At 41.8% G+C, this 19,517-nt stretch overlaps 1 protein-coding gene across 2 annotated transcripts; it reads left to right on the top strand.

Annotated features, from left to right (window-relative positions):
- Positions 1–265: 265 nt before the first annotated feature.
- Positions 266–19,455, top strand: ptpn21 (protein tyrosine phosphatase non-receptor type 21). Of its 2 annotated transcripts, XM_086274222.1 has the most exons (20): positions 266–487; positions 1,161–1,462; positions 2,938–3,107; positions 3,467–3,564; positions 5,023–5,090; positions 5,180–5,250; positions 6,147–6,234; positions 6,321–6,409; positions 6,884–6,971; positions 7,199–7,278; positions 7,401–7,508; positions 8,243–8,303; positions 8,658–8,739; positions 8,832–10,354; positions 15,102–15,242; positions 16,292–16,507; positions 16,776–16,904; positions 16,995–17,229; positions 17,352–17,512; positions 17,634–19,455. In XM_086274222.1, exons 2-20 carry the CDS (start codon positions 1,283–1,285, stop codon positions 17,760–17,762), a joined length of 3,717 nt encoding a protein of 1,238 aa, XP_086130348.1. In that variant the 5' UTR covers positions 266–487; positions 1,161–1,282; the 3' UTR covers positions 17,763–19,455. The 2 variants fall into 2 exon arrangements, with proteins under 2 accessions (XP_086130348.1, XP_086130349.1); XM_086274223.1 differs by lacking the exon at positions 7,401–7,508 and having other exon boundaries at positions 267–487.
- The last annotated feature ends 62 nt before the right edge of the window (positions 19,456–19,517 follow it).

Genomic DNA, 19,517 nt, shown 5'->3' with positions numbered 1-19,517 from the left:
TGACAGCTGTCCCATTTCTGGCATTTTCACTGCTCGGCATTCCAGCTGTCTGATGTCATCGCTCTGAAAACCTGCATGTATCCTTCCGCTCCAGAGGAACTACAATAGATTTTAAACAGTTTGCTTATGAAAATACACCTAACCAGCTAGCTTGTATAAATGTTTAGTTGAGTTGGTGTTGATTTCAGTGTAGTTCAGGAATGTATTGAAGGCTGATCAAACAAACGCCAAAGCAATAGCGCCGCGGATGAAGACCGAAACACTTGTTGCTCTTCTAATCCCAGGAAGCGAAACACGCTTGGAACTTGGAGTGAACACTTGGACCAAAAGGCATGTGGGCTCTGTTAGTTTGGATCCAGAACAAACTACAGACAAACAAACTGCCTGTTAATCTAATATCCAGTAAGCAGCATCCATTGACTTTGGTGGTGGAATCCCTAAGGACTGACCAATAGTTGGACTACCAAGTTGCATCTGGTGGCTAACGGTAACGTTGATGTTTTTTTCCCCAAAAAAATATTTACCGGGGGCGACGTCAGCTTCCCAAGGGTGTCGTCTATTTGCTGGAAGTTAGCGGGCTAGCGTAAACGCTAATTCCAAGCCAGTTGTAGTGAATGTAATGGATTTTCTTAAAGTGACTTAAAAGCAGCTAGATAATACCAAATATGTAGACCAAGCGTTTAATTGTAGCAGTAAAGAAAGTCCAATTGTAACTATCAATAATTTGAAATATAATGGATGCATGGTTTATGATTTTGAAGTGCCTGCTTCTTATAGAATCGGTCGCACTTGTTGGTGTTTGGATCAGACTATTCGCCGGAAAGTGATTACTGTAGCCATAGGCGTAGTAAAAATGACCATTGTAGTTAGCAGTAAGTGCACAGGTCAGAGGGGATATCCGTAGGATTTGCCCTTTCTGCTGTGCCCAGATTGTTAAACAACTCAAGAGGTGGAGGAATTGTAACGTTACTGAGACCCAATTGCTGTCAAAATGAAGCATTAAGGGGATTACTTTACGGTAATCCCCGTGTTAGTCTAGTCTTTAAGGGTAAGTATCGTAATATATTCTTTAGTGATGAGTAAGGCCACGCTGTTAAAGCTAGATTTGGTTGTGGGTTTTGGATGCTCATCTGATTTGATTTTTCCGTCTGACTTTTCAGACCTGTGTGCTGATGATGACCCCCCTGACTTGTTACATTATCACAACTTTGTGGACATCAAGGAGAATACTTCCTCTGGCCTGAGTGGAGACCCCCTCTCCACTGTTTAAGACGCCTGAAACATGCCCTTGCCGTTTGGCTTAAAACTCAAAAGGACTCGAAGGTATACTGTTTCAAGCAAGAGCTGTCTTGTCACACGGATTCAGCTTCTCAATGGAGAGTTTGTTGAGTTTACACTCTCAGTGGAGAGCACTGGACAGGAATGTTTGGAGGCAGTAGCCCAGAGACTCGAGTTAAGAGAGGTATGTAGGTGTTTTTCACGCAATACAAGTGCTGATTGTTCTCTCTTATATGGACTCTTTAAGACCTGCCATCTCAGCAACAAAGTATTTTTGTGACCATTGTCTGCTGGTCACATTCTTACTTGAAACTAGTAAGCGGAACAACAGAAACTATGATAACCAGTTTGTCATTGTCTACTCATATAATGTCATTTCCCATAATATTTCCCAAGATGTAATGACTCAATCATTTCCCAGTTAAATGCTTTACATACACATATATGTAACTCACGTTGAGAAACATGAAAGATAATGTACTGAGGTTCATGTCCAAGTCTGGCATTTATTTAGCATGTTTGGTTAGTGATGCTAATGCAAGGCCTCCACCTTCATTTACTTTATGTCACATTGTTTGCTTTTTTAGTGTTAGTAGAGTTACTAGGCGAATCATGTGGTGAACTAGTCAGTCTGTTAAACTACAAAAAGCACAATTCACTGTTGCATTTCAACCATGGATGTATCTGGGTTAGTAGGTCCTTTATTTTGAATATAACTTTTTAGTATTGCTATAAAAACAAATTTCTGTAATGTTTACACAGTGCTTACTCATAGACAGCAGCTATTGTCCAGTGTAAAATGCCAGTAAACACATTTCTAGTTGTTTTTTCCAGCTGCTCTCTTACCAGTGTTCATTGTGGGATATTCGGATAGAGAGGGCAGCACAATCTAGAGAAGTCTTCGATTTTAGATTTATTTTAGATGATACATAACAGCTACATAAAAAGAACCAGACAATTCGTATTAATGTTCCTATTTTTTTGAGAAAATTTCATTTCACTGATGACGTTAAATTAAAACAGAAGAACCTCGTGTCTCTAGTCTTATTTCTATATAGATAAGTTTTTAAGCTCCTCTGTCTGTTTTCATATTGGTAATTATATAATTTAGCCTTTCTAGTTAATCTAAGTTTCCTAAGTGGGATGATATAAGCGTTTCATTATTTTGTAAATTTATCTTGCTGTGCTTATAACAAAAATGGCAATCTTTCCATTGAGTAGTTTTCATAAATGATTTTTAGCCAGTCTTCAAATTGTACTCACGTTTTACTGGATTTATTTCCCCATCATAAAGTAGTACTGCCATTAAGCATTTGCCTTCATTCGTTGTTCTATGCTGTGACCCACATATACACTGTGAAAGTGTCAAATGGAAATGTGTTCTTAAATACAGTTTCTAAACATTTGTGGATATCACGCCAACATTGCCAGAATTTCAGACATTGCAACTTTGGATTTTAAGGTCTGTGTTATATTTATAAACAGGAGAAGACGAGCAGATTTACATTGGCACTGAGCTCTTAAGCGGTAACCTATTGGTCTAGTCTTTAATATGTAATATAAGTCTAAATGTGCCTGCCTGGATTACAGTTTACCCTAGAATGGTTAATGTTTAATCTGTCCTCTTGCATTTTTTTTAATTTTTTTTTGGCTTGTTAGATAACATACTTTAGCCTGTGGTACTTAAACAAGCAGAACCAGCAGAGATGGATTGACTTGGAGAAGCCACTGAAGAAGCAGCTGGACAAGTATGGGCTGGAGCCCACCGTTTACTTTGGAGTCGTGTTTTACATACCCAGTGTCACCCAACTGCAACAGGAGATCACAAGGTGATCAGTGGCAGGAAGTGTCTTTACAAAGCCACTGCTCTTTTTTTCTCTTTTACTGTTTGTCGCTCAAGACTACTGGCAAGAAAGACCTTAGAGAATTTTAGACAAAATTTAGTGCCGCCACATCAAGTATTAAAAAGTTGTACTGACTATCAGCTACAGTAGTTAAAACACTCTTACTTGATTGTACAGTTTTTTTGTTTTATTTATTGATTTGGCCATTAAACATTGAGTGTTAATTTATCTGGTGCTGTATGCTAGATGTTTTGTAATTAATGATGTTATATCTGAAACATGAAGATAGTTCTTGTTTTGTTTGCCAGTCTTCTGCTCCTAACAGTTGCTTCCTCTCTCTACAGATATCAGTATTACCTGCAACTGAAGAAAGATGTTTTAGAGGGCAGGATATCGTGCTCACTCGAACAAGCTATACGTTTGGCCAGCCTGGCAGTGCAAGGTATTGTGGATGTATTATACTAGCCTGATGGCAGAATTTGTAGTTTGGTAAGTCCTGTGTTCCTTCTTGCCCTCACAGATGGCACAACGTGTTCAGTGTGGTGTCACGTCTTCTGGTGCAAGCTGCTCTGTGTTGTTTCAGTTGTGCACATTGCAGGTTTTTTTTGACCCGGTACAGTGCTGCTGATACTGCAGCCAGGAAGAAGACATGAGTATGTGTTCATGTCAGTTTTCACTACCAGTTTAATGATGGATGTGTCATTACAGAAGCATAGAAGTTACAGCATCAGCACTGGTACAAGACTGCTCCTCCTGTACCAGGAAGAAAAAAAGCAAGAGGACAGATTAAACATTAACCATGGTCCGCTTTAAGCTGTGGCGACGTTATTTTTGCGAGAAACACGACGAGTGCTGTGAATATAAAGGGGTCTCAAGCAAAGAGATTGGAGTTGTACTGGAAATGAGTTTTCATCAATTATTTCTGAATAGAAGTCTAGTTTTCCACCAAAGCACAGCTAAAAAACATTGAAATCAAGTTGCATACAAATTGTTGGGATTAATGGTACTTTTTTTTTTTTTTTTTTTTTAAATCTCAGCATCTTGTTTTAGAGGTTTGCTCCTCACAGTAGTTTGTCAGAAACCTCCGTTCAGCTGTTTAACAGATAGATTATAAGAACATCTTTACAATTTTTGTTTTTTATATATATATATATATATATATATATATATATATTAAAAAAACACTGAAGAAGAACTCTACATCCTAAACATATCTATGAAACTGATCAACAGTGAGTGAATTTGAACACTCTTTGCTTGAGTTTGAGCTCCTGTAATGTTCGCTCAGCTGGAAGAATCTCAGACAGTGCTGGCAGAGTTATATCAGGCGCTGCAGCTTACTTGCCTGGGTGTTACAGCATAGCTGTGCTGCTGAGATCACTTACTGCTGCAGCCATATTCAAATGCCTGACTAACATTCAATGTTTAGAAAAGCACACTGAATCTTCTTGCAGTTGCCCTTCATATTTAGTCTGTGCTTTGTTTGCAATGAAAACTTGTGCAGTGTGCCGCGAGTAAAGCTGTTTTGTGTAACGTGCAGCAGAGTTGGGAATGGAGGACAGTTGTAGCCTTTAAGCACAGCTGATGTCTGGGGAAAAAAAGAAAAAGAAAAGCTGTTAATGTTGCCAGAAGGAAGCCTGAGGCTGTAACAGTTTAGGACCTCTACGTTATCAGACGCTGGCGGGCTAACAAACAAACATCTCCCCTTCTAAATTTAGTCCATCATGTCATCATACACTACAGCTTTCCAGAAGGCATTACAGCGTTCTGCAAGTCCTGAATGTCTATTTTGAATTGTACTGCAAGCGGAAATAGACATAGGATTTATTGAGAGAGCCTTGGAGTCTGCTTTGCTACAAATGTCTGTACTTTATGCTCTATTGTTTCTTCTTGCCCACAGCTGACTTTGGAGACTTTAATCGATATGATTCCCAGGAATTCCTTCAGAAGTTTGAACTGTTCCCCATTGTAAGCATTCTCCACTTGTTCTCCATTAAACTCAGATGTTCTTTTGTGTGGATTGGATCAAACACGTTTCTCTCGCTCTGTCTTTGCAGGACTGGATTCAGGATGAGCGAGTGCTGGAAGAGGCCATTCAGAAAGTGGCTCTTCTTTATCAGTCCTTCAAGTAAGCCAGATTTCGAAGTATCAGTCTACCCGGTCACACAAATGGCGAGCAGAGGAAACACACTGGCTCTGATTTGGTCTGTTTGGAGATTGGGGCTTTTGGTTCTTGGTCGTCTCTATTCTGAGTAGAATGTATAATGTAAATGTTTAAGGCAAATAACGCATTTGGTTGATTTTTGTAACAACGGTAAACACAGTTAATTTAACAAACTGTCATTCATCAGATTTTAATGACTATCTTTACCTCATGAGATAAAAAAAAAAAAAAAAGTAAACAAATTGTTAATAAAGCTGTGTCACTTCTACTTATAATGTCATTAACTTTTTAGTATCTCCTAGGAAACATGAGGTGATGAAAGTTTCAGAGGACAACAAACTGTTTTACACTCGAAGCCTTTCTGTTGATCCTTGACCATTTTACAAACTAGGGTTCCCTAAATATCTGACTGAGGATGCACAATAAGGGGCTAAATGTTGTTTCTCCTAACAACAAAGCTGTTGTTAGGAGAAAAATACCTTTTAGTAGTGGTACAGAGGTGAGAGGTTGGGTACTGTCGCCACACGGCAAGAAGATCCTGCGTTTGAATCCACTGGGTTGCATGTTCTTCCTATACCTGTGGCTACAATGGCTTCCTCCCACAGTCCAAAGATGTACAGGTTAGATTAACTTAAGCGTGAGTGGTCATCAGTCTCCGTGTGTGTCCAGAGTGTGCCTGGCCTCATGCTTCATGACAGCTGGGATTGGCTCCAACCCCACCGTCACACAGAATTGGAGCAAATGCACAAGCAAATACATATAAAGTCTGTTTCGATTAATACACATCTCTTCTGATTAATATGTTTATATGATCACAGTACTGTTATCATTTTCTTGATATTTTTTAAAAATCTTTTCAGGGGTTTGCCAGTTCCAGAGGCAGAGATGTTGTACATGCAGGAGGTTGAGAAAATGGAGGGCTATGGCCAAGAAACCTTTCAAGCCAAGGTAGGTCTGTGAAAGCCACTGGATCATCACTGGATCCTTTAACAAGTATGACACTGGCTTACAAAATTCTCCTTTGGTCATACCAGGACAATACAGGTGCAGATGTTACCCTGGGTTCCTGCCTTGACGGCATCTTTGTCAAGCACAAAAGCGAGCGTCCGCTTGTTTTATACAGGTGAGCCTAGGAAAAATGATTGCAATTATACCTAAAGAACTGAAATCTGATTTACTTCTAAGAATGGGGGGGGGAAAGTGTGACGGCCACACAACTCAATCTGGAAGACAGAGTTTTGTGGCACAGCTTACTTACAAGCTATTCTTGGTTAAGGTTGTCTCCTTAATGTTCTCCAGCCTTGAATATGGCTCAGGAGGTAGTGGGTCAAGTAGACTGTGATAGCTGATGAGGATGTTTGGGAATGTTATGTGTCAGTTTTGTAAGTATGTGAACATTAAAGTATTTAGCTATGTACCAGTATGAGTTCTAGATGGCTTTTGATTGACTCCCACATATGCATGTTTTTAAAGCAACCATGTCTGTAAAAACGCCCTGAGGTTTTGTGACCACCATGACATCATGTGTTGTTTTTTTTTTCCTTTCTTCCCCCCTCCTTTCTTCCTCTGTGCCGCTGTGCTTTAATTGGCTGTGTAGGTGGCATGATATTAACAACATGAGTCACAACAGGTCTTTCTTTGCCCTGGAGCTAGCCAACAGAGAAGAGAGTGTTCAGTATCAGACCGTGAGTAACTGCAGTGTCTTTTCCATCCCTAGTGACATTGCTGTCTGTTATTGGATTTTGATAATTTGGAGATGGCCTTCATCATTAACCTTAGCATAGTGTGTATGTGGGGCCATGAAATCACACTGGCATTCCCAGGATTGCCTTTATTTGTCCATAACTAAGCAAATACTAGTCTGTACCACATGTTTAGCCATCTAATTTTTGTTTTTCTTTCTCATGTGTAGGAAGACATGGAAACCTCCAAATATGTGTGCCGGATGTGTCTGGCCAGGCTCAAGTTTTATAAGATTAACATGAGTAGCCTGTGAGTGTTTTTTCTCTCCACCCGTCTACCCCAAGCTGTCTCTTTGTTCATCGTTGTCTCATGCATGGGTGTCATCTTTGGTGTAGTCTCATGTCTGTACTCCTTTCCTCCTCTCTCTTCAGAGAGGAGTGTGACCCCCTGCCTTCTGAGGGCTCCCAGAAGTCCCTTCTCTTTCTATCCTTTCCTCGTTTTCCAATGCTCTCTCGTCCCTCTCTGCCTTCTAATAAGGGGTGAGGAACACAGTCAGCCAACGCCTACAGTATGCCTGCCAGACAAGTGCCATTATTCATTCCTTTCAGCTGCTTACCCAACAGTGCCACCACAAATACGCTTCCTGCATATTTGAAATGGGCCTTGGGTTTTGAACCACACAGTGATTCTTAATTTAAGTGAAATACATTTTTAGATTTGAGTTACTACTTAGAGCCAGTACACAGGGTTGCACATTTTATTGACTTTTAGATGAATTTCAGCATCTGTGAATCTAAAAGTAATGTAACTGAACTGCGTTGGGTTGAATCAAGGGACTATTAAGAGTGTCAGAACTCTATACGTGTTGAGTAATGAGTCAGATACATTCATGAGACGAAGAGCTTAGTCACGTTCTTTCACTTCTGTGTTGCATATTTTCAAGTCTAAAACAAGGTTAGACTGCATTTTATTTGGGCAGTGCGTTGTTGTTAAGACAAAATCTAACTTCTGCTAAACTGTCTTTAACAATTGGTAAATGAAAAGTGAATGTAAAATCAAAACATGACTCATCAAGCATGTACACTGGTGTGCTGGAGAAGAATAGCACGACATGTTTTATGGACTTAACCTGGTCTGCACCTTTCCAGGTGTGCCATATCAGTGTCCAAGAACAACATCAAGTATTGCAAAACACTTTTTTTGTAACAGCAGTAGTGGGTAAGTTCATCTTTGCTGACTCACGTTTTGTTTTGGGTTTTTTTTCCTCTGCTAGCCAACCCCAGCCCACAGTTGTCAACCCAGTCAGACGGAGATCCTCTACTAGGGTATCTCTGGTAATGCCCACACTCACTTAAAACACACAGATTTAAAAAGTTGCATCTTTGCTTTATTAAAAAAACAAACAAAGAAAATGTATTTAATGTGGGGGGAAGGAAAATACATACAGCTTACAACATAATGGTCTTGTAAAACAGTAGTTTATTTTGAAACGCGTCCTTAAGAAAAATAATTCTGCATTTGTTTTTAATTGAAAAGTTGACAAATTTTTGCACTCTTTCTCATGGGTATTGTTATAATGAATAATCATTGTTTAGAAGCAGTGTTTGATTCTTTGCTCCTTGGCAGCGTTTGGCTCATATTAGCACTGATTAAATCCCTTTATTCCTTTTTTCTTTTTTGATTTCCAGCCAAAGCCGCAGACCTACATGATGCCCCCTCCACAAATGCACTACAATGGCCATTTCACAGAGCCTTACACATCATCACAAGGTAAACTCTTCTTCTTGTCTTTTTTGTTTTGGTTACGTCTAAATGCTTAAACTGTTCTTTAGTTATAATGGAATTTTCTCACTTGCTCATAGACAACCTGTACATGAACAGTCAGAACGGTTTCTACTACCACTCTCAGACCAGCCTGGACTGCTCTCCTCTAGAATACAGTAGTGGAGGACGTTTACGTAATGGCAGTGTGTACAGTGCCCACAGTACCAGCTCCCTAACCAATCCCCAGCACTACCTTCAGCCTTCACCCATGTCCTCCAACCCCTCTATTACAAGCGACATAACCAGACCAGACTACGTCCCCTCTCACCGGCACAGCGCTCTCATCCCACCTTCTTACCGTGCCACTCCTGATTATGAGACAGTGATGCGTCAGAAGAACCGAGGTGCAGGGGGAGGAATGGTTTTGTCTCAAGAGCACAGGCAAAGCCACTCTATGAGGAACCTAAATATTGGAAACTCCTATGCCTACAGTAGACCAGATCCTCTAGTTTACAGCCAGCCAGAAATCAGGGGGGAGCATGGCGGGGCAGCTCAGCACCACCACTATCCCTTGCATTTGGGCTCCAGCTTCCACAGCCCTTCTCCATACCCCTACCCTACAGAGAGGCGATCTGTGGTGGGGGCAGTAAGTGTCCCAGAGCTCACAAATGTCCAGTTACAACAGGCACAAGAGTATCCAGCCCCCAACATCATGAAGACACACGTGTACCGATCACCTCCACCTTACCCATACGCTCATCCTAGACCAGCTAACAGCACACCTGATCTGTCACGTCACCTGTACGTCAGCAGCAGCAATCCAGACCTGATTATAACAAGGCGTGTGCACCACTCAGTCCAGACCTTTCAGGAGGACAGCCTGCCCGTTGCACACTCTTTGCAAGAGGTCTCAGAGCCTCTTTACAGCGGACCTCCACAAAGGCAGCAGTACCATGCTCAGAAACGTAACTCCATTGAAATTGCTGGGTTGGCGCAAAGTTTTGAGGGGATAAGGGTCAAAGAGCGCACGGCGTCTTCTTCAGCAGCTGAAATGGCCACACCTCCTCCAGTGCTGCATGGCGGGCGCTCTCAGGGATCCCAGCTCAATGTGTTTTTGGAACAAAAAAATCCAGAAGACATTGAAGACATTAAGGAAGATGTGCAGTACGGACATAAAAAGTCCCTTTCAGACGCCACCATGCTAGTTCACAGTAGCGGAGAAGAAGAGGACTTTGAGGATGACAGTGGACGTCACACACCACTTTCTCAGGAGGCATTAGTTCCCGAGCAGCCGCCACAGCAGCATCACAGTCTGACATCTCTCTCTTCCCTGACACCTCAGCAGCAGCAGACTCCGACAGAGCCTCCTCCTGCATATCCCATAGGCTCCTCTCTTGACCCCTCTATAACCGGCACCTTAACCTATAAGGTTCATACCCTGATCCATGAACGTGAGCCACTGTACCTAGTATCAGAGTTACAGCAGCCCAGGATTATGCCTTCGGTTTCAGAGGGAGACTTGAGTGGTCAGGAGAAGCCGAGGCCCAAGAAAGACTTCAAGAAGAGGCCTGTGTCTGATGTTCCTCCTGGGAAGAAAGCAGTAGAAGGTTTACCTCCTGCGGTGAGTCTTGTTTCCAAATTTCCCCCGTTGTTCAGAGTATTTTAATAATATGCTGTTTCTTTTTTGATTTTTTTTTTTTTTTTTTTTAACTGGGAGTTCTCCCAACCAGTCCACATGTGTTTTGTGGACTTGGAGACTGCGTCCTTTGTAGTATCCTGTGGGGATGCGTCATGAGTATGGACTGACTGCCCTGTTACTACAAGCCATTTGAACACTATAACTGTTGCAGGAGCTTGGAGCCAGCAAATAAGTCAGACTCGTTCTCAATGCATGTAGGACTCCGCCAGGGCTGCCCTGGTCACAGATTCTGTTTATAATTTTTATACAGAACTTCTAGGTTTAGCCAAGTGGCAGAAAGCTTCCACTTTGATGGCCTCAGGATTTCACCTCTGCATTTGGCAGCTGATATGGTCCCACTGACTTCATCAGGTGGTGGCCTCCAGGTCACAATGGAGCCGAGGACAAAGTGGCAGGAATGAGAATCAGTCTGGAGAAATTACATCTCTCAGCTGGCTTGGGAACGTCTTGCTACTCCCTCACATTAGCTGGTGAGAGGGATGGATGAATGGACCTGCATTAACTATAATACATCAATGTATTTCTTTACAGTAGGAGCATAGTACGGTAGTGCTTTAATAAAAAAGTTGGAAAAGCACTCTTCCTGGGCTTTTCTTTTTTTGGCCATCGTTCCAGACCAATTTTCTTCTCACTCCACCTCGCTCCAAATTAGCTCTTTTGGTGCCTATCCGGTTGTTCAGTGATGACGCGACGACTCCTACTTCCGGGTCTAAAGTAGTCTGCGTTTAATATGGCTTTTGTGTTGTTAACATGTTTAATGTTTTGTATTTTCTTCTATTTGATCTCAAAAAGCTCCTAAAACAGTCAGTGATCACTCTTGACCTCCCTCGGCTTTTATTACCGCTAATCATTTATTTAAGCTCAGTTTTTAAAACCTTAGGATGTAACTACAGCCCAGCCCATGCAGCAGTATATGAATGACTAACCTCGTATTGTGGATAGATTATCTCAGTTGTTCTCCTGGCTGAAGTTTGGTCCTTTTACAGCATCCTGCCATGCGATTACATTTGTTCCTGACCACCGAGAACACTCACGTTAACTTTTATCGAGTGGAAAAAAAAGTTAGCTTGTTTATATTATGCTAACATAGCTGTTTCGCTAGCGGTCACGTAGCACATCATTATATACCAGCTAGCCCAACTTCAGTAACCCTACAAACGTCACTGCTGTTTAGTTTTCTGTCTTCATTTATGTTGGAAGTGATAGCAGAGCTGTACGTTTTAATTTGTTTCCAAAACCCCGCAGTCAGGACATGCTATATTGTATTTAGATAGAAGCTAGCGAGCTAACTCCCTGCTAACTTCTAACTCCGTTAAATGTCAAAGGAGCTTGCAAAGAAAAGCGTCTGGACTTCTTTAAGTTGCTTGAAGACGTTTCACCTCTCATCCGAGAAGCTTCTTCAGTTCTAAGGTCAAATGGTGGGGAGTCCCAGATTTAAACCCAGTGGGAGTTTTCCCCCAAAGAGGGACCAAAGGATCCCCTGATGATCCTCTAATCACATGAGCCAAGGTGTGAAACTGGGTGTGGGTCCCAATCAGCCAGGGTTTCGGGTGAGCTCATTGTGAAACCTGACCCTACCTTATCATGCGAATTCCTGAGGTCAGCTGGCCCAGGATGTGAGTGGGCGTTTTAAGGCGTCTGGGAAGGGATCTCAAAACTGGATTATAGATGGCAGAGAGTTGGTGTCGTAAACCCTCGCCTCTGTTCAAAGATGGTCGCTCACAGTGGACATAGATGGCTTCTTTCACTCCTCTTTCAAACCATCTGTCCTCTCTGTCCAAAATGTGAACATTGGCATCCTCGAAAGAGTGTCCTTTGTCCTTAAGATGCAGATGGACTGCTGAGTCTTGTCCTGTGGAGGTGGCTCTTCTGTGTTGTGCCATGTGCTTGTGAAGTGGCTGTTTGGTCTCTCCAATGTAGAGGTCTGAGCATTCCTCGCTGCACTGTACAGCATACACCACATTGTTAAGTTTGTGTTTTGGCGTTTTGTCTTTCGGGTGAACCAGTTTCTGTCTGAGCGTGTTGCTGGGTCTGAAATACACCGGGATGTCATGCTTGGAGAAAACTCTCCTGAGTTTCTCTGATACACCGGCTACATAGGGGATGACAATGTTGTTGCGTCTGTCCTTCTTATCCTCCCTCGCTGGTGTCTGGTCTTCTTTTCTGTGCCTCTTTGCTGACTTTAAGAACGCCCATTTAGGATAGCCGCACGTTTTGAGTGCTTCCTTTACATGTGTGTGTTCCTTCTTTTTTCCTTCAGGCTTAGAGGGAACATGTTCTGCCCGGTGGTGTAGGGTCCTAATTACTCCAAGTTTGTGTTCCAAAGGGTGATGGGAGTCGAAGAGGAGGTACTGGTCCGTGTGTGTGGGCTTCCGGTAAACTTCGATGTTGAGTTTGCCGTTCTCTTCAATGTGCACGGCGCAGTCCAGGAAAGGCAAACAGTTGTCCTTTGTGTCTTCCCTGGTGAACTTGATGTTTTTATCCACAGCGTTAATGTGCGCAGTGAAGGATTCCACTTGTGTCTTGATTTTGACCCAAGTGTCGTCCACATATCTGTACCAGTGGCTGGGTACTTCTTTGCAAGCTCCTTTGACTACGATGACCTGGATGACTGAGAACCTTCACAGACATATTTCCGTTAAATGTCATAAATTCCGTTTTCATGGATGCCTTGATGCCAAACTCAATTGTTACACCTGGTAGAGCAGAACGCTGATCATTTTATTAAAGATGAAAGACTTTAGACAGTTTTTCAACTCTCAGTAATGCCATAGTGATCGTTTGATATATGGACCTGCAGCGGAGTTTAGACCCAGACACGGCTAGTGACGTCAGACTGAACAACCGGATAGCCTTAAAAGTATTGAAGCTGAAGCCACATATCTTTCAGCAAAAGGAGCGGCCAATGGGAGTACAGCACATGTATATGACCTGATTGATAGAAAAGACGTGAATTAAACATTCTAACTTTTTTTTTTTAAACAGAGCCCTAATTACAGTAGTTGTTTGGAACTAACCCAAATGTTGATTTTGTCAGCAAACAAGAGAGTTATAAAAAAATAAAATAAATTTAATGCAGAGAAACGGCTTGGGAAATAGCTTGTAAGAGGTGGCTGGTTTAAAAATTAAACAGATCCCAGCTAATGGGTTGTGTTTGTGTCCCCATTTTATACTCTTCCCATAGTTTTATTGGGAACTCAACTGCATTAAAACACAGCAAATAGGAGCACAGAGCAGGAGAGAAACAAACATCTAACGGGCCGCGGGGAAAACAAGCCAGCTGAGTTTGGCTTGTTCTGAAGCATGAAAGGCGACATGAAAACCAGTGACCCAACCCAGTCCTTGTTTATTGGATTCAGATCGGTTTTAAAGTTTCCACAATTTCTGATTATCCCTCAGGGTTATAATTACGACATAGCTCTGGCCTGTGGGAGTACAATCGGAGCTAATGTAATGTTAGCCACAAGTATTTCACTGTTGTTGTGGTGACATTGCCCTCAAAAAAATCAAAGTAATCTGCTGGGTCTTCAGTGCCTCAGATGGCAGAATCGCATAAAGATACTTGTGTTCGCACTTACAACAAAGAACAGAGCATTTGCTCATAGCTCAGACATTTTAGAGCTCGCAGAGCATCTTTTGCAAGAAGATAATAATGGCAGGCTGCAAGGCTGCTGCCTGAGGTTGGAAGGTGTGTCTGGATAGCCATAATTGTATAGCTGTGACACACAGCCTTATATAAGCCCTGATGGCATGTTTACAGGCAAAGTTCCTGAATATGGGCTGTGTGCATTTCTTTGTATCAAGTGTTTTTGGTATTTAAATAGCTCCTAGACCCACTTGATGATCAACAAAGACATGGTAATATCATTTTCTACAATATGCAGTTATTTTAGGTTTATTTGTTATTTATTTTAGACATTTAATTTTGTTGTGTATTGCTTCATTTTTAACAACATTGTCATAATTTCACAATGATGTACAAATTACTAACAAGAAAACTATTTTTTACGTGACACTAGCTTGGTTTGTCTGAGACGAGGGTTGTTGTCTTTTGGGTTTTTTTTCCTGTGTTGGTGTTCCTATAATAATTACCTACACATAAAACTGGTTTTACTGTATACCTAATGACTTGTTACTGTCGCTAAGCACACTATGTATTTATGGTGAATACATTCGAAAGCAAAGTGGTTTGGAGTCGTGCAGTTGCAGCAGACTGTAATGTAAGACTGTAATGACATTGAAGACGCAGTCACCTGTGCTTATTAACAATAATCACCAATAAGGGAAAAACATACAAGATTTTCTTTCTTGAATCGTCAGTGTTATTGCCAGTAGTACAAGCCTAAGTCTGTTTCTGTTTTGGCCGGTTGCTGCACTGTTAATGTCAGAAAACAAAAACTGCTTTCTCTGTAACCTGATGCCTCTGCCCTACATCAACATCACATGAGTCCAGATCCTGAAAGAATTAGAAGAAGTTTCAGTGGCCAGCATGTAATGACGCAAACGTATTTGAGAAGAATGCGGTCGGTCTACCTTGGTAAACCAGATAGGTGACATTCCTCTAGAAACGCCCAGCGAGGCTGCATTGTCCCCGCCTCTTGTCCGTCTGTTCGCTGGGGTTCGCTGTCATTCTCACTTCTTCTCTGTCACCACTTTAACGTCTTTCTAGGGCATGAAAAAAGGAGCCAAGTCAGAGGTGAAGAAGATGGGCCCTCTGAAAGTTGCCCACCTCAATGGCCTGTCCATATCCAGGCAGCCAGTCCACAGCGAGATTAAGGATGAGCCTGAACGAGCCTCGAATGATGAAAGGGTATGGCATCTAAAAATGTTTGAATTCGTGAGTGATTTTCTGTGTGAATGGGATGTGTTTGAACTTCGTTTAGACTCTTGGAGGACTTTTTATGGAGAGGGTACGTGTTCTTGTTCAGAGCTTTGAAACACAACTGAACTCGTAAGGATTGCTAATCTTTATGGTTGTTGCGCTAACAGTGAAAGTAAACCCAAAAAGTTGGGACACTAAATAAATGCGGAATGATTTGCATATCCCATAAACCCATATTTTATTCACAATGGTACATAGAAAACATCAAATGAGAAAAAGAAAATGTTTTGAATTTGATGGCAGCAATGCGAGTCAAAAAGGCAGGGACAGGGGCATCTCCTCTTCTTCAAAAACAGTCTGTACGTGTCTGAAGAACTGAGGAGACCAGCTGCTGGACTTTTGGGAGACGAATGTTGTCTTTTATCTTCTAGCTGCTGAACAGGTCTTCTCTGTCATATTTTTCATTGATGCTGTGATGTCAGATGTTTTTAGTTGGTGAAATATCTGGACTTACAGGCAGGCTAGATCAGCTCCTTCTACCACGAAGCCAGGCTACTGTAAAAGATGCAGTATGCATATGCCTTTCAGCATTCATGCTGGCTTTCTAGAAATATTCAAGATGCCATTTTTATAGGCACTAATGCAGCTACTTGTCATCAACAAGCATGTCTGGAGGACATGATGTGAAAAATAGACTTTGCATTTCCAATTAGTCTGTGAAAAGGAGCTTTGTCCCAGAACAGACAGTGGTGGTTGTGGATTATGATTACACATCACTTCTTTGAATTTGTGGGAGACACGGTGAACTCTGTTCAGGCAAAAATTTCTGGATGTGTTCCTGAGCCCATGCAGCACCACACGAGTGTAACCGCAGATTAGACATCCAGTATTGATTTTACAGTCATTGTTGTGACCTGTTTGTTAAAAGAATGCATTTTCTCAGTTTAAGCATTTGATATATTTTCACTTCCATGCAAAATATCTTCTTTGACAGCATTGTCCATGACAGTGACATATTTTCCGTTTGCATTTGTCAGTGCGAAGTGTTGGAGCAGCACATGGAGAAGGGTGAAGTGTTGAAGGAGTACGAGAGCATCCCAAAACGTCCGAGAGGGGAGTACACGATCGCCCAGCTGCCAGAAAGCGGAGACAGAAACCGCTTCCAAGACGTCCTGCCTTATGACGATACCCGAGTGGAGCTGGTTCCCACTAAAGAGAACAACACGGGCTACATCAATGCATCACACATTAGAGTAAGTTGTTTTGGGGATGTATGTACATACATTTGCAAACCAGATAACTAGAAATACTGTGCAAATAGATTTCTGCGACTCTTAAATTTCAGTCGTGCTTAATGGTTTGTGGTAAGGCAGCGTGTTAGTCACCTTTACTTCCTCTTTCTGGAGTTTCAGGCATGACAACATAACATCTTCCATAGATGAATAATATTTTCTGCTGTACTGGCTCTCCCTCTTTAAAAGAAATGACTGAGAATGCTCCTTATGTCTTATTTCTCATTAGATGACAGTAGGTGGGCAGGAGTGGAATTACATTGCCTCGCAGGGTCCCATGTCGCACACGTGTCAGGATTTCTGGCAGATGGTGTGGGAACAGGGTGTCTCCATCATTGCCATGGTCACTGCCGAAGAGGTACGTTGATTTAATTTTAAACCCTTTCATATTTTTTTCCCTCCTTGTCTCTATGCGCACTTACATATGCGCATCATCTCCTTTGTTCAGGAGAGCGGTCGAGAAAAGAGCTTTAGATACTGGCCCCGACTTGGCTCCCGGCACAACACAGTGACGTACGGGCGCTTCAAGATCACCACGCGGTTCCGCACAGAGTCCGGCTGCTACGCCACCACTGGGCTAAAGATCAAACACCTCCTGACGCAACAAGAGAGGACTGTCTGGCACCTGCAGTATACAGACTGGCCTGACCACGGCTGTCCCGAGGACTTCAAAGGCTTCCTCAGTGAGTGGATCAGTATCAGTTTATAATCAGATCTTTACCTTTTTGAGCCTAATAACCTCTGCTACATTCAGGTTTCCAGAAATGTAGTTAAATATAAAGTTTGCGTTCTCATCTTTCTCCAGCCTACTTGGAGGAGATCCAGTCTGTGAGAAGACACACAAATAGCATCAGTGACCCAAAGAACTCCAACCAGCCTGTGCTGGTGCACTGCAGCGCAGGAGTGGGTCGGACTGGAGTTGTCATCCTGTCTGAGATCATGATAGCGTGTCTAGAGCACAATGAGGTAATTTTCTTACCCTAATGAAGGTTTTTTTTGTTTTGTTTGGTTTTTTTAAGTGATTTTTTTTGGGGGGGTTTCTGTGTATTATCTTTGTATTATCAAAAATGAATATTTTCTCTTTCAGCCATTGGATGTTCCCAAGCACCTGTTGGCGCTACGCAATCAGAGGATGCTGATGGTTCAGACCTTGTCCCAGTACACCTTCGTGTACAGGGTCCTCATCCAGTACCTCCGCAACTCCCGGCTGATCTGACCACGGGCATCAGCACAGATGATTGCAGTGGATTTTGCTCCACAGTTGTGCCAAACTGCAGTGATGCAGATGTTTGAATCTGTTCTGAAAGGTGGCTGCTTACATTCTGTTCTGGCCGTGTATTAGAGCCGGCAAGCCGGGAGGTGCCGATTGTTGAGATGTGCAAGACGCTGTGCCACATGAAGGGGCACAAAGACTTGTGACCTGTCTCTAAACAGTATTATATATTATTTCTTACATATATTGGCTACTTTATAAAGCCCAGCACTTTCAGAGTACCATGCTGTACATAAAGAACCAATATTAAGCTGCATTAAATTCTTTTAGATATCTATCAAAAATCATTGGTTGATTTTTAACTTGCCTAAGAACACTTTTATTGTCAGTATGTTTTGAATTGCTGTTGCTTTATTAATTCCGATAATGAAGGATTTATTTTTTTTAAGTTTGGAAAAGCTTGGAAAATGTGTTTGATATGAAATCCATGGATTTAAACTTTATTTAGTGACCTCTGCTGGTGCAGACAGAAGGATGACAATTCATGCAATAAACACAGATATGGCTGTGTGATTTAGTGTAGTCATCTGTATTATTAATAGTACTTTTTTTTTTTTAAAGACGCCATACCTGCCCAATATTTGTTTACTGAACCAATACACCTGCTGAAAGAGGCATGGGAAGTAATGGTGAAAAAAGAAAACACACACTGGACTGATCAAAGTAGAAATTTGCTGCATGGGTTTAAAAAGCTAAAATAAATGCTGGGTTTGGAGTAAAATTGGAAAATCTTTTTTTTAATACATTCGTCTGTTTTTATCTTAAACTGAAGATGAAGTGTTACGTTTCTGCGCTGTAATGCTGGCGGGCCTCCGTAGCTTGGTAAAATATGAAGGAGTGCAGTGATGCCTTCAGAAACACGAGGGTTGATATCATGACAGCAGCGTCTTTGTTTTAATGAAAGGCAAAAAAACAAGGAGGTGGTGTTGCAACAGTGTTACCATAAGAGTGCATGCAGTGTGTTGAGTTTTGCATCACCTCTGTTGGCCATGGCCATGGTGCTCGGTTTGAAGTGCAAACTTGTATGGATGGTGTATCTCTAGTTTCAGTATTCTGGCTGCCACACTTGTCCCGACTCCAATGAGAAATGTCACTCTGTAGATACACTTCCTGCTTCCACAAATGGCTGCCAGACTGTTAATGAACACTTGTGCAGTCATATTAAACCGGAGTTGGATTTAGCTGCTGTGCTGCAGCTGTGAGTTGCATCCAGATCCATTTTTTTCCCTGTGCAGAACAAAATTGTTCTGGATGCCAAAGTAATACTAGTTTTACTGACCTGATGTTTGGGGGATTTTTTGCATCAAAGGAACATGTTACTCAACAGGAGGGGGTGAAATGTTGCTGAGATTTATTAAGTGGAACTTTTTTGGGGGGTGGGGGATGACCATAATTTCCTTCTGATTGTTTGGTTCTGGCAGAAAGACGGAGTCTTAGTTTGGAGACTGAAAATATGATGTAAGCGTTTTGTCCATGTACAGGTTGTTCATAATGTACACAATGTAAAAGTCTGCTTTGATGAATATTGGTTGTTGTACAAACTGTATCTATTGAACTGAACTTGGTATGCCATTGGACAAAAACAAAAAAAAGTGTAAAAATTATTTTCAGCCAAGAATAAAAACTTGGAAATAAATTGTCGTCTGTAGCTTCAATTTATGTGAGTCCAGGCTGCCACCTTGTGGTAGAAATGTGCTA

Source organism: Aulonocara sp. 'chitande type north' Nkhata Bay, linkage group LG19 (genome assembly GCF_057382095.1).
Source record: "Aulonocara sp. 'chitande type north' Nkhata Bay isolate Kocher_YH1m ecotype deep benthic linkage group LG19, A_spYH_male_GT1.1, whole genome shotgun sequence".
Taxonomy (NCBI): Eukaryota; Metazoa; Chordata; class Actinopteri; order Cichliformes; family Cichlidae; genus Aulonocara; species Aulonocara sp. 'chitande type north' Nkhata Bay.
Note: the sequence above shows the minus strand (reverse complement) of the source record. Positions and strands in the feature narration are given on the sequence as shown.